General features: G+C 54.6%; 1 protein-coding gene across 1 annotated transcript in view; it reads left to right on the forward strand.

The window, feature by feature from the left end:
• The window catches only part of TNR (tenascin R), a 66,907-nt gene that overhangs the window by 31,533 nt on the left and 21,725 nt on the right, over window positions 1-13,649 (forward strand). The window contains exons 7-11 of the mRNA XM_011361285.1: window positions 7,833-7,922; window positions 8,998-9,261; window positions 9,846-10,115; window positions 11,304-11,423; window positions 12,310-12,456. Coding sequence (XP_011359587.1) covers window positions 7,833-7,922; window positions 8,998-9,261; window positions 9,846-10,115; window positions 11,304-11,423; window positions 12,310-12,456 — 891 coding nt within the window. The remainder of the gene's footprint in view (window positions 1-7,832; window positions 7,923-8,997; window positions 9,262-9,845; window positions 10,116-11,303; window positions 11,424-12,309; window positions 12,457-13,649) is intronic.

Here is a 13,649-nt window from a genome sequence, read left to right on the forward strand (position 1 = left end):
GTGCGTGCGCATTGGTGGGTGAGAAGCACTCACTGAGAGTGTGGCTTCTAAAGTTTGAGGCCAACCTCGTGGATGTGCATCCTTGGGCAGATCTCTTCGATTTCCCAGCCTGAAGGTCGGCATGTCTAACTCCTAGGGCTGTTGGGAGTATTAAATGAAATCGTGTATATCTATACGTATGAGCACGTAGGACGGAGACTGGCACATGGTGAACATTTAACGGCCATTTGACCTTTCCTTGTTTTTAACCCCCACAAAGCTCCGACCTAGATCTGGGGCGACCTGGCCTTTCCCTGACACAAGTTCACACGCCTTCGTTCTCACCGCGGACTCTCAGCCCTTACAAGCCTCCGGCTCCTGTATTTGCTATTCCCCGCAGAAGCCCTTGTCCCTCCAGCCCTCATGTATGGCCTTGGGGCGGAATCCAGGCCTTCCTCATGGGGTCTCTGCCTCGTGCAGGGAGCTGCAGTGTGCACACGCACACACGCACACGTGCAGACACACATACACACACGAGCCTCCCCTTCACCCCTGCACCTCAGAGGCCAGGCTGGGGCACTGCAGACCAAACACCTCTTTTCCATTTTTCTGTCTAGGCCATGCCCAGCAAAGTCCCTCTGGAGTGAGAATTTGTTTCTGAACAGCAGACTTAGTGTCTGCAATGATTTTTTTTCTCTGCTCTGGTGGCTTCTGTGTCCTTAATGATAAGTCTTTTTTGGGGCTCAGCCTCTCAGCCCAGATGATGTCCGCTTGGCCTGTGTACCCTACCTAGGAGTCCCAAGGGGGTCTCCGAGTGTTATATACTATGCGGGCACATCAAGGGACCTCTAGGTTAGAAATGACAGCACTTACCAGAGGCTGGTGCCACCACTGTTTTCTGAGTAGCGACGCAAAACAATAAACCATATAGAAAACTCCTGATGGAGGGAGGGAGGGAAGATGAGAGAGAAGAAAGGAAAAAAGGAGATTCTATTCCTTGACAGGAATTTGGCCACAAAGCCCTATCTGGACCAATGTAAATGATAAACCCTGCTCTGGCCCCTGTGCCTGAGGCGCCTCCTCCGACCTGGCGTTGGAAAGGCCTGCGGCCGCAGTAGCTAAAAAGGGAAAGCGTTTTGTTCTCGGCTGTTTACACTCTCTTGCCTGGTTGTCCTTAGTGAACGGGCACCCACTCTTGAGGACCCCGTGACCAGGAGGAAGGCAAAAGGAGCTGGTGAATATGGCCATGTGCGCGCTGGGCTCCAACCCAGTCCTCCAGGGCCCGTGGAGCCCATCCCTCGCCCACCCCACGGGGCATCTGCCTCCTGGTGGTACTTCCCAAGCAGCTCCTCTCTGCACGGTGACACCTGGCTCTCTGGTCAATCAGATGCTCATCAGACAGATCATCAGCAGGGGCTTGCGGATTCCTAAAGGCATCCCGGAACAAGGTGGGAGGCAAGAAAACCAAGACGTAGGCCAGCTCCCCTCCCCCATCCTCAACGCGCACACACACATGGCTGCCGTCTGCAAGCTTGCCCCAGTCAGCCCGTACAAGACCCCTGGTTGCCGGGGACATTTTCTCCTGGGGGATCCAGAGGGGACCGGGTAGTGAGAAGGCAGCTCCTTGAGGTGCAGAGGTGGGAGCTGTGCTTGTCCACAGGAGGGTTCCAGGAAGAAGCCCGAGACGCTGACCACGGTGGGCACCTCACCCGGTCTGCACCCTAGACTGCCAGGCTTTTAATGCCCTGCAGCTCTTCCGAGGAGGAGGAGGAGGAGGAGGAGGAGGAGGAGGAGGAGAAGGAGGAGAGGGGCCTGGGGCCTGGCCAGACCATGCTCAGCCTCCTTCGGGCGAAGTCACAGTGACCCCAAGTGGTCGCTTTGGTAAGGCATCCCCTGAACACGGAGTCGCCTTCCTGGCGCTGGAAGATGGGACGTGGGCTGCTGAGACCCGAGTAGAAGAGAGGGGACGAAGGGCTTCCGCGCCCCTCCCCCTCACAGAGCTTGCACATAAGTGTATGTCCCCACCCTTATGTAAAGGGTTGGGGCAGGGCGACCAGGAGAAGAGCCGGGGTGCCCCTGCCGGGCAGGGGGTGAAGAGTTATGTTTCTCGTTGATCTTCCCAGCAACAAGGACGTTGCATCTGAGAACGTTACTTACTGTATTTCTTTAGAGGTAGGTTTGTGGGGCCAGTCCCCTCCTTAAAGTCAGCATGGAACTGGCTGCTTCTCTTGACGCTTGGACCTCGTCTCCACTCAAAAAGCAGAAGGACATCCTCCCAAGCCTGACTCGTTCAGGGAACCCGGGGAGATAAGAATGGGGAGACCTCCACCCCATTAAAAAGAAGCTCCTCTGTCTCCAGATGCCTCCCCGTCTGCGAAACCTCTGGTACCCATACTCCACTGCTGGAAATTCCCCCATAGGAGCCCTACTTTAGGGTCTTGGTTCTCGTGGATTATTTTACCAGATCTGTCTTTGCATGAGAGGTTCCATCTGCCTGCAGTGCCCTTCCCCCAACCAACCACGCCCTGATCCTTCGAACCCCAGCTCTTCCCAACACACCCCACCACTGCCGCCTCATCATGCTGCTTTTCAGCATCATATTTTTTTCACTATACTGCATACTAAATCAAAATATAAAAAATCAGTCAAACCCCTTGACCTAAAGACCTAAGAGTCTAGTGAGACCAACATGAAAACTAGCAACAGCAATGTGATAACATAACTGCTCTAAAAACTCAGAGATTGACTGCGAACTCCTTGGGGACAGAGTCCTCGGTTTGCCCCTCCCCTTGAAGGCAGGTACCCTTCGAATGCACTAGAGCCCCCAGATCCCTCACCCCAGTTTGGTAAACTTGACCTTCACAGAACTCCAGAGATGAGCTCAGGGCTTCAGAGATGAAAAGGGCCCATGTTTCTGCATGTCCACCTGAACCTGACCGAGCCCGCAGTCTCCAGGGGTCTTCCTCGTGTTTTTGAGGGCGACACAGCAATCCCAGTTTCCGGGAGCTCCTTCCCCCCACTGCTTCCCTGCCAGCAGCAGGACTAGGTCTCCCCAGTGGGGAAGCGAGTCATTCTGCCTTGTCGCCTGTGGTCCTTGCAGTGCAGGCGCGAATTGGTGAGTTCTCTAGCCCTAGTGATCCCTTCCTGCTCTCCATGCCCCATCCTGGCCACCGGGGAAGTCCACGCCCCCTTCCCTCTGCCTCTCCCAACCTCGCCCAGCTTTCAAGGTTCGGCTCAAGCCACTTCTCTAAAAAGCCTTCTCCGGCTACTTCGACCCCTCTGGTCTCACCTCTCCACCCCCGAAGTGGCTTTCTTAGCTAGCAGCGGTCGGTGGAGCATCGAATCTCCCTCCAATTCTGCTTTGCTTACTCCACTCCCCTCCTGTAGCCTGTAAGACTCTTCGGGACATGGACCGGACCATGTTATGATGTGCCAGAAAGAACAAAGGACTTGGGTTCTAAACCTTGTTTTAGCGTGTATGAGCTTTGTGACCTTGGACAAGGAATGGACCTCTCTTGGCTCGTCAGGAAAGCCCTCCCCACAGAGCCGTGGGGAGAACGAAGCGGGGTGACGTGTGACTCTCTAAGAACCTATAGTTAATAATAATAGCACTGTCGACCTTCAGACCCTCGAAAATTCTCCTTCGATTTTCACCCCTCCTCCCTTCCCTTCCTGTCTTCTTCATTATTTTTCTGGGTTACCTGTTGCACGCATCTCGGTGCTTGGCATATTATAGGTGCTTAATAAATAGTTCATTTCTTTCTCGAGCACGGGTTTTTAAAATCTCATTAAGGGCGAGAGCAGTGTCCATTCAGCTCACGCTGCTATCTCCAGCACACAGCCTTGTCCCTGGCTCAAAGGAGCCTCTGGACATTGTCTGGAGAGTGAATGCCCTGTGTGCTTCGGGAGTTCGGAGGAGAATGGGCTCGCAGCGAAAGGGCCGAGAACAGCAGCAGCCTGCGCGCCGAACAAAGGAGGTTCTATTAGGGATGGATTCTGGTGGTTTCCTATGGGATGAGTTTTCCGAGCTATTGTTAAGAAAGGGAACAGAGTCGTTTCTCTGCTACGACTCGCAGGAGTTGGATGGAGAGATAAAGGGAGCGTTGATAGAGAGTGATGGGATCTTTAGAAGGGAGAAACCCCTCGGAGTCCGCGAGCGCTGATATCTAAGTGTGCGGGATATGCCTCCATGCACATTTTCTTCTTCAGCAGAACGGTGTTTTACCTGCTGGCAAAGAGCAACAATTCACTCGCGGTGCAGGGAGGGAGCTGTTGGAAATCAAAGGAGCGCAGCAGGCGGAAACCTGCGAAGCGAGCCCCGCGCCCCCCGTCCCCAGACAGAAGGCCTGGGAAGGGAGCCCTTTAAATTCCGCGCCGCGGTTTCTTGGAAGAAGACGATTCCATCGTAAATTATTGAACATTTCATTTAAGCTTCATAAATAAGAAACTCGGATGAAAACGTTACATGTTAGATCCGCTCGGCAACATATAATTTCTGTCTCAGTCTCTCTATCTGTCACCCTTCATCTACATCGGAGAATTTCTACTTCATTATAGGCAATTGAAGGTCTCGATCAGCTGCCCGGGAAAAGTGGTTTATGTCCCAAAGGTAATCTAATTTCTCCAACTGAGGATATACCTGGGACTCGCCAAACATACCGACGGAGATAAATGTTTGCTTCGAACGGATCTGGGGGCATTGCAGTCACCCCATCCAGCTAGTGACGGGTCCTCGGCCCAGCTTCTCACGGCAGCTGGACACCCCGAATCACTGGTTTCATCGGAGCCCACGAGCTAAGCCTCAGAAGCCGACAACAGCTGTGCCAAGGGCCAGCCTGTACCTACCTGGGGAACATGGAAAAAGGACTCAAAATCCTGGAATAGTCTTCTGAGCCAGGTACTACTGATACCGGCTACTCTCACGATGAGTCAAGCACTGAACTTAGTACATATTGGTTCGTTTAACCCTCGCTGTGACCATCTGAGATGGTACTGTCATCCTTCCCCTTCTTGAAACGGACACTCCAAGAGGCTAAGAAATCAAAGGTAGAAAACGTCAGAGCCTGAATATTAACCTAAGAGGGCCGATCTCGAAGTCTGTCCGACTTCGCAGTTTATCTCCACCGGTGTTGACGCTTTCGAGAAAGGAAGAATGAGAGGGTAGGAAGTAAATGGGGCTGGTTCGAGACAGGGAAAGAGGGCTGATCCTGATGCATCCCCGTGGGGGAGCCTGGCCAGCCAGGCCTGGCAGGTTCTGCTGTGAGCTCGAGCACGCGGTGGGCGGGGGGGGCATCGCATAGGCTGCGGAGAAGGGGGTGCAGAACCCTCTGGCTACCTGCGGCCCTCCACTTCCTTCCGCCAAGCCGTGGTTAAGGAAGGGTTGCTCCTTCAAAATTATACCCAATACCTCGGCATCCTGTGGAGGTCACGGCTGCTCTGGGAAGGGTGGGACGTCTCCGTCCTCCTGGAAGGAGGCCAGAAGCCTGAGTGTCAGCACCAGCTGGTCACAGATTTACTCTTTGAATTAGTTTTTGTTTCGTTTTGTTTTGTTTTTTAATAAAAAGACAATGTGCTGGTTGGAACAGTGTCCCACCCACCTCCAACCTCCCCCTCACCCCTCCACCCCCCAAAAAAAGCTCATGTCTGCCTGGGACCTGAGAATGTGACTTTGCTTGAAAACAGGTCTTTACGGATGGAATCGAGTTACGATGTCATGCTGGATTAGGGTGGGCCCTAAATCCAATGCGACCAGCGTCTTTATAAGAAGAGAAGACAGGGAGGAGGCCGTGTGCCGTGGACTGAACGTTCGTTAGGCGACGCATATGTTAGGAGATGGGACTTTGGGGCGAGATCAGGTCGTGAGGGTGGAGCCCTCATGAACGGGGTTAGTGCCCTTATAAAGGGGCCCCACGGAGGCCCCTCAAGCTCTCCACCACGTGAGGATCCAGTGAGAAGACGGCCTCTGCATGAGCCAGGAAGTGGGGTCTCGCCAGACAGCACATCTGCCCGTACGCTGACCTTGGCCCTCTCGACCTCCAGAACCGTCAGAAGTAAATGACTGTTGTCTAAGCCCCCAGTCTGTAGTAGTTTGTCATAGCAGCCTGAGCTGACTAACAAGCCCTGGGACAGCAGAGGCAGAGATCGGGGTGACGCAGCTGCAAGCCAAGAAACGCCAAGGATCGCCTGAAACCACCAAAACCAGAAAGAGGCCAGGAAGGATTCTCCTCTTAGAGACTGGAAGGAGGGTGGCTCGACCAGCACCTCGACTTGGGCCCTGTAGACCCCAGAACTGAGAGCGAACACCTTTCTCTTGTTGCAAGCCACTCAGTTTGTGGTCATTCGTCGTGGCAGCCCCAGAAACTAAGGCAGATGGGACTAGACCCCCATCCCATTGTCCTCGCAAGGTCCTAGTGAAGGTCAGACACACACAGGTGCTTTGAACAGAACACGTGTCCTCGAAACGCACAAGAGCATGGTCATCAGCCGTGGCTGTGCCGCCCACACGGGGCCCATGGGTGGTGATTTGATCTTGCTGCATTTTTCTACACTCCCCATCCTAATCAACGAGGGCGAGTTTGATGCTGGCTTATGCTAGAATAATGGCCCCCAAAGATAACCACGTTCTAACCCCTAGCACCTCTATGTCATCGTGCATGATGAAAAGGAACTTGTGGATTAAGTTAAGGCTCTTGAGATGGGGAGTATCCTGTGCTCTCCAGGTGAGCCTATTGCCATCACGATGACCTTCCTGAGGGGTGCAAGGAGATCAGGGTCAGAGTAGACACGACGATGGAAGCAGAGGTCAGAGAGAAAAACAGATCCGAAAATGCGATGCTGCTGGCTTCGAAGACGGGTTAAGGGCCACAGTCAAGGGATACAGGCGGCCTCTGGAAGCTGGAAAAGGCAAAGAAATGGATTCTCCCCTGGAGCTTCCAGAAGGAATGCAGATCTACTGAACCATTTTAAACTCAGATGTCCTAAACCAGAAAACAATAGATCTGAGTTACTCTGAGCCACTCGGTTGTGGCAATACCAGCCAAGCCAGTTAGTCTGAAAATGAATATGGGAAAAGATACAGCAATGCCCCCAGATAATTCTAGATGTTCTGGGAGGCTCCCAGCGATCCTTTCTATTGAACCCCCAAGGGATTTCCCCAGAGAAGATCACACCCTTTAATCGGGCAGTTTTTGCATTTTCCTCCGCCTTCCAGGAGTCCCCAGAGGTCATCCTACAATGAATCCCTACTCTGGGACCTGAATTACCGACCTTGGGAGGGGTTCATGGCAGCAAAGTTTCCATGTGCCCCTACATTAAAGGCCTGACAGCTCTGTGCTCAGACAGAAAGTCCATCCCCCGTCACTGCAGAAGACAATCAGAAGTCCCCTTGTGGCCTCGGTCACTACAAAAGGTACAGCTTGGTCCTCATATATAACGTCCAAGAAGTGCTTTCAAGACCCATGGCCACAGTCTCTCCAGATCGCACACTCCCCGATTCACAATTTAAGCAAGAAATCCCTTCACCAGTTGTAGCCATCCTGAGACTCTAAGTCCCATGGGGAGACCTGCCACAGCAGAGCACACTTCTGAAGATCACTGACAAGGGCAGCCTCGCCGCCTTCCCCAGCTGACCGACAGCAAGAAAGACGCTATGCACTGACCAGTTCATCCTGCCGACATGGTGTGGATGTCCTAGGTGGTGAGACTGGCATCTCCTAACCGGTAACATTAGGGGGGACTCAGGAAGGACCGAACACAAGGTCCGAGCGGGAGTCTCCGGTCATTCGCTTCCCTTCCCTGTCTCCCCGCCCTTGACACACACACAGAATAACGTTGGTTTCTGCATCTACCGATAGATCTGGTACCTGGCACTGAGTACGGGGTTGGAATCTCCGCCATCATGACCTCCCAGCAAAGCGTGCCGGCCACCATGAACGCCAGGACTGGTGAGTAGGAGGGTGGGTGCGGGAGAGGACCGGGGTGCCGTGTAAGCCCGAGGGGCCATGGGGCTCGTCCGTCCTGGCAAGGATCGCGAGCCGGTCCCTGGGCAGCAGCTGTCAGCCCAAGAGCGACGCCCGCCTGCAGGGCTTCGGCCTGATTCCCCATGCTGGACCCGACGCAGGATGTGCGGGCTGGGGTCCCAGCCTCTCCCCGGAGGCCTGTGCGTGGGCCCCCAGGTGTGAAGGGCTGTCCAGAGCCACGCGGAGCAGAGGTGGGAACCCCCAAATAAGCTGGCATCACGGCAGGGCGTGTTTCCATATAGAACACCCCACAGCAGGCAGAATGTGGCATCCCCCACTGCGTGCCACAGAAGCCCTCGGGAGGGCCACAGGGTGAAGGTTGAGACAGGGAGACTATTATGAAATCTCAGGGCAATGGAGAAGCCCACTCAGCCCCTTACACTCTGGGTCTAGCAGTTTGGCTTCCAAATCCCGGGTAAATTTCAAAGTCTCTCTGGTACCTGGGGTACAGGTCCTGCCCTGGGCTGGGGATTTGGGTCAGTCCCTGTCCCAAGGTTCAGTAGAGCTCAGACAACTTCTCTAAAGGACCGTGTGGACGTAGGTCCCAGGAGCCTTTGGATCTAGTTGCCTGCATCCCCACGGCCGGGTCAGTCAGAGGGGCCTCAGGAACAGAGGTGGCTACTGCTGCCGTGAGCGGCTTAGCCCAACTTGATGGTGGCTCCTGTTTTGCCCCAGTTGACTTACTGAGAAAGGCTGGGTGACAACAAATTTGGAGAGCTGGAAATTCAGCAGCCAGCTTTGTCCCAGAGGTGGATGTGTTCCAGTGGCCTTGGAGCTAACGATGACCTAGTGCAGATCATCCATCTGTTTGCCAAGCCCCTGGCCATCTTTCAAAGGGAAGGTGCTTATCACAATGCGAGCTAAGTGTCAGCGGTGACAAATCAATCCTCATGGTCAGCAGGCCTGCTGAGTGCTTAGAAACCCCAGGGAGTCCAATTCCAATAAATACTGGCCCTCCTGCAGAACGCGTGTGAAACGGGCTACTTCTGTCGATCCACAGAACTTGACAGTCCCCGAGACCTCATGGTGACAGCCTCCTCGGAGACATCCATCTCTCTCATCTGGACCAAGGCCAGTGGCCCCATCGACCACTACCGAATTACCTTCACTCCGTCCTCGGGGATCGCCTCAGAAGTCACTGTCCCCAAGGACCGGAGCTCATACACGCTGACGGACCTAGAGCCTGGCGCAGAGTACATCATTTCGATCACGGCGGAGAGGGGTCGGCAGCAGAGCCTCGAGTCCACCGTGGACGCCTTCACAGGTACCGGGCGGCTCCAGGGGCTGATGGATCTTAGTGTGAAAAGGTCATCCCGTCGACCCGCTCTGCCAAAGTCCCACTTCATTTAGAGAAAGGAGGAATGTGGGTAGAGAAGGAAGAGACAGAGCGGAGACTAACCCATCATCACGAGGGAATGGTTGGGAGTAAAGGGGAGAGGTGAGCAAGGCCCCGTACGTGCCTGAAGACGTGTGTCTGGTGCGTATGGCCCAGACAGGGCGGTTGACTCTGTCCGTCTTTCCCCACCTGCACTAAATGAGCAGGCGTTCGGAGGACCCATGGGATCATGGGAAATTCCTTCCTGGGTAGAGGTTTTGAATCCCAGACCAGCGTTATGAACATCTCGCAGAGGGAACGCTGGTTTTCCTCTCATGGAGGTGTTCATCTCTCGGTGTGTGGCATGGAGAAAGAGCGAACAGGAGAGGGGAGCGAGGAGGTAGAAGCCCTGGGCCAGCAGGTGGAGGTGTGCTCGCCGGCGAGGAAAGCAGAGCCCCGCAGTCCGACGGCTCTGCAGCCCAGTGTCCCCGCCACCGCGTGGGGTTGCAGAGCCGCCCTCCTCTGCCTTGCAGGCTTCCGTCCCATCTCGCATCTGCACTTTTCTCACGTGACCTCCTCCAGCGTGAACATCACCTGGAGCGACCCGTCCCCTCCGGCAGACAGACTCGTTCTGAACTACAGTCCGCGGGATGAAGAGGAAGAGATGATGGAGGTCTCCCTGGATGCCACCAAGAGGCATGCTGTCCTGATGGGCCTGCAGCCAGCCACCGAGTACATTGTGAACCTGGTGGCGGTCCATGGCACAGTGACTTCCGAGCCTATCGTGGGCTCCATCACCACAGGTGAGGCCGGAGGACTTGACAGCAGGTGATGAAGGGGCTTCCCACAGCAGCCTTTGACAAGTCAATGAATTTTACAAAGCAAAACACACAGGGAGTAGGAAGCTGCCTCACTCGGCTAAAGAAGGTCCGTGAGCTGTTTCGAAAATGCCACATCTTCCAGAGCTGTGTGAAACGCATAAGGTAGAGAAGTCCCATTCAGGAGGGAGGTGGGGAGGGTGGGCCCAGTGTCTGGGAGGCCAGGGCTTGAATGCATTGGCCCAGAGGACCTCCTACTACCAGTGGGGAGAAAGCCCCAGTGAGAGGTGGCCTCCAAGAGGAAACCCTTCTACAGGAAGGAGACGTTTGTTCCTACCCTGGAGGGCCATCCCTTGACTGCCCAGCAAGGTCACTGATGTGAACGATGCTTCCCCAGACTCAGATGGGGCTAGCGTCCAGTCATGTAGGGCCCTGGTTCTCAGAGAATGAGGTTGGCTTGCCTGCTGTTTAGAAATCTTAGGCACTCCGAGATGAGTTGGACCATTGTCATCCCGTCATTCCCAAATACACTCCCAGATGGGAGCGAGGGTATCTGTGCCTGGGTGGTTTGCTACATACTGTCAAGAACTCACAAACCGGACAAGTGGATTGAATATCCACCTGCTTTTGATCCTGTGATACTCCAGCAATCAAAAAAAAGGTACACAGTCAAAGTGAAATACAGCTCAGGAGAATGGATTTGTTCTGGACCCGTGCTCTGAAATCTCTCTACGGTCGATATGTAGTTTTACCAAATTGAACCAAATTGAACCAAGGAAATAAGAGATAGAGACAGAGCCAAGCATGTCCAGAAGTGGGGTTTGCCCGAGATAAAATAGCCATGTGACTCCCAGTTCAGAACAAAACCTACAAACTGAAGGGAAGGTCCCCAGTTCACTTTCGGGCAGGTAACAGTTGCTGCACAGGCACAGACCTTGCCAGCTTGACTGCATGGTGTTGAAACATCCTTCGTGAATGTGGCTTGGGCCATACCTATGAGATTACAGGTGAGACTGCAGCCCGACCACGCTGTGAAGGACGCTGCATTCCAGTACGGGCGTATCGGCCCCTAGGACGCCGTTAGCTCTTGGTCCACATAAAACCAGGGGCAGAAGTTCCTTTTTCACACTGTGCTTTTTGTCCTTTTTCTCACACCTACCCGGGTCTTCGAAGGAATCGATCCGCCTAAAGACATCACGATCAGCAACGTGACCAAGGACTCAGTCGTGGTCTCCTGGAGCCCGCCCGTCGCACCTTTTGATTACTACCGAGTATCGTATCGGCCAACACAAGGTAACAAAATGGTTCGATGTCGTGAGGATGCACGGGATCTGGAGCCGGGCGAAGGTCGTTGTGGGGAAACGAGCGCGTCTCGGAGGCCATCGCCCCCTCTCTGTGGCACGCTCCATCAGAACGGGAGCGGGGAGAGGAGGAGCAGCCAGCGAACCCCGCCCTCACCAGCTCCGCTCGCAAAAGGCTCGATTACGAGCCCGGCGGAGGTGACTGGTCACGGTTATCTGGGCAGCGCAGGGAGGACCAAAGAGCCCTAGAAGGATCTGCCAAGAGCCAGGGTCACGGGCACGTTCCCGAGAGAGCAATTCCAAGGCTGGAGCCCTGGGGCATGTCTCAAGACCCCGCAGAGCCAGACGTAGCCTTGGAGGCACCACGGGGACCGCGGGCTTATTTCTGCCACTCATCCGAGTCGTGAGTCACAGGGAGCTGGCCCAGACCTCACCTGCATCCTGCCCCTCACCGGGGCACGTGGCATTGTCAGTTTAGTGAAGAGGGGCACAGAGCCGCTCCCAGTGAGGGGTGGGGAGTTTTCAGGCTCCGCGTCTCTGGCCTGTGTGAAGCCCTCTTTGCAGCCACGCCCTCTACCCGGCCCGGTACAAAACCACCTAATAAGTCATTCTTTTTCCTTTGCTCCATGGAGCCTGTTAAATGAGGGGGTGGAACCAGCCCGCCAAGGTCTCTTCAAGCTCCAACATTCCCCATCCGTCCGTGACCCCCCTCACTTCACTCCCCACTGAGCACGGGGCCCTGCACTCACCCGTGCCTCGTCACCACGCGCCGCTGGGGGCTCTTGGCTGTAAAACCGCCATGACTTTGCATGCGCCATGCCACGATCTGCGTCGATGAGGGGTCCGCTAGACTCTTAACTGTGGGATCTCTTCCTTAGTGGGACGGCTGGACAGCTCAGTGGTGCCCAACACCGTGAGAGAATTCACCATCGCCAAGCTGTACCCAGCTACCGAATATGAAATCAGCCTCAACAGCGTGCGGGGCAGGGAGGAGAGCGAGCGCGTCTGCACCCTCGTGCACACAGGTGGGTGCGACTCCCTGTCGCGGGCCAAGTCGGGATCCTGGCCGAGGACCCGCACCAGCCGAAGAGGCAAAGAGAGAGAGCGGCTAGCACAGGGGACACCGGTCCTGGGCCCGGCGGCTCCCTTCCTGGGTGCCCCTCTGACCCCCCGCATCAGGCAGAGCAAGCTGCGGCTTCTCCTCATCTAATAGTTCTCTCTGTTGCCACGAGTTTCGAGAATCACCCTCCAGCAGTCTGACTGGGCCAGGATGGGAATTTTTATGGAACTTCTAATATGGAAAGAGATCTTTCAAAGACCCGTGATGGAAGCGAGTTTCAGAACAGATGTCTGAACCCTACCATTCAAGTTCTAAAAAAACTCAGAGAGAGAAATGTCATCTCAGAGAGGGAAAGGGTGGTTATTCCAGTAACAACCGTCGGGGTCATGAAACTGTCCATCAAATATGGCCCCGGGCCGCCAAGTAGCTGCGTTTGCTCTTGCTTCATGCTCCAGGTTGGAGGAGGGTGGTGGCCTTCCTCTGGAAAATGAGCCCCTCGGATGGGCTGAGGACCGGGCTCTTGCAGCAGCTCCTCTGCCCACCCCCCTTCTCTGGCCGCTCAGCCAGCCCGCCCTGCAGAACTAGGACAGATTTGCTGTAGGAGTCACCAGAGGGGACAGCCAAAGTTTTCTGTCCCCAACTTCCAGACCTCACCCCCTAGTTAAGCCATCGTTCCCATCACATGTGGGAAACCATTCAGCTTGCCTCATCAGCAGAACCTGGGTGTCCTGAGGTCACTTACTTTCCTCAGCCCTGAAGGAGGGAAATGTACCTTAGAGTCTCTTGCTGCTGTGAGACCCTCTTGTGGTACAAAGTCGGCATCTCTAGGGCCACGGCCCAGGAAACTTTCCTTCAGAAACTCAAAACATGTTCCTTCTAGAGACACCGCAGCATATTCGGATGGTCCCTATCCTCCTTCCAGGCCTGTGACGACAGATAACCTAGCCATGGTTTTGGTTCAGTCTTACCCCTGTTATCAAATGATCTGTGACCATTAAAATATGAAGAAATAGTGACCCGAAGTGATGCCTAATGAGTCCAAAGACGTCCTCGTCACACCTTTCTGAAAGTCTTAGAAATTCATGATTAAAAAAATTAGGCTTTTTCTCCCTGAGGACAGTAAAATGGATTTCAAGAGTCCCCTCCCCCACCTCCCAA

Source organism: Pteropus vampyrus, unplaced genomic scaffold (assembly GCF_000151845.1).
Source record: "Pteropus vampyrus isolate Shadow unplaced genomic scaffold, Pvam_2.0 Scaffold65, whole genome shotgun sequence".
NCBI lineage: Eukaryota > Metazoa > Chordata > Mammalia > Chiroptera > Pteropodidae > Pteropus > Pteropus vampyrus.